Source organism: Geospiza fortis, unplaced genomic scaffold, assembly GCF_000277835.1.
Source record: "Geospiza fortis unplaced genomic scaffold, GeoFor_1.0 scaffold1396, whole genome shotgun sequence".
NCBI classification, from domain to species: domain Eukaryota; kingdom Metazoa; phylum Chordata; class Aves; order Passeriformes; family Thraupidae; genus Geospiza; species Geospiza fortis.
Window position 1 is genome coordinate 1 of NW_005055202.1, and position 1,129 is coordinate 1,129.

Genomic DNA, 1,129 nt, shown 5'->3' on the forward strand with positions numbered 1-1,129 from the left:
TTCCCTTTGACGTTCCCCATCAAACATCTGGCATTTCCGTGGAACATCTGGGATTTCCCGAGGAACATTTCCCATCCCCACGGATCCCCTGCGGAACATTTCGGGATTCCCACGGAACATTTGGGGTTCGGGGCTCTCACCTGTGTCCTTGTCGGCCCCGAAGAGCACGGAGGGGGGGTTGGGGTGCACCAGGAGCTGCAGGTAATTGAGGGCGAACTTCTCCACGTACTCGCGCAGCTGCTCCTTCTCGTACATGCGCTTGATGAACTGCAGCGCCTGCTGCCGCACCTGTGCGACACCTGTGTGTCACCTGTGTGCCACCTGTGTCACCTGGGCACACCTGTGTGTGCCACCTGTGTCACCTGGGACACTCTGTGTGCCACCTGGGCACACCTGTGTGCCACCTGCTCCTTCTCGTACATGCGCTTGATGAACTGCAGCGCCTGCTGCCGCACCTGTGCGACACCTGTGTCACCTGTGTGTGCCACCTGTGTGTGTCACCTGTGTGCCATTTGGGCACCTCTGTGTGTCACCTGGGACACCTCTGCCACCTGTGTGTCACCTGTGCCACCTGCATCGCCTGGGTGTCACCTCTGTGTGCCACCTGGGGCACCTCCATCACCTGGGGCACCTCTATCTAATCCCACCAAACCTCTCTAAAATCTCCCCAAAATCCCCCCAAACCTTCCCAAAACCCCCTCAAAATCCCCCCCAAAACCCCCCCAGGTGTCCCCAGGTGTCCCAGGTGTCCCCACCTTGTCCTTCTCGTGGGAGCTGAGGTCCAGCAGCACGTGCAGGTACTGGAACTTGCGCGCTGGCCGTTTGAAGATCAGGTCCCTCAGGGTGGACATGCCCAGGTAGGTGCGGCTCTGAGGGGACACAGGTGGCACCTCTGGGTGGCACCTCTGGGAGGCACCTGCCCCGTGGCGCCTACGTGTGTCCCCAGGTGTCACCTCCCCTGTGTCATTTCCACATGTCTCCTTGTGTCACCTCAGTGTGTCATCTCCAGGTGTTATCTCCCCACCTGGTGTCACCTCCAGGTGCCATCTCCAGGTGTCACCTCCACCTCCCCACCTGGTGTCACCTCCATGTGTCATCTCCAGGTGTCACCTCCCCCTCCCCACCTCGC

At 60.4% G+C, this 1,129-nt stretch overlaps 1 protein-coding gene across 1 annotated transcript in view; it reads right to left on the reverse strand.

Moving 5' to 3' along the window:
- Window positions 1–81: 81 nt before the first annotated feature.
- The window catches only part of SYMPK (symplekin), a gene marked incomplete at both ends in the record, with an annotated part of 16,860 nt that continues 15,812 nt past the window's right edge, over window positions 82–1,129 (reverse strand). Inside the window, 2 exons of the mRNA XM_014311607.2 lie at window positions 82–288; window positions 756–930. Of these exons, the coding sequence (XP_014167082.2) occupies window positions 82–288; window positions 756–930 (382 nt within the window). The remainder of the gene's footprint in view (window positions 289–755; window positions 931–1,129) is intronic.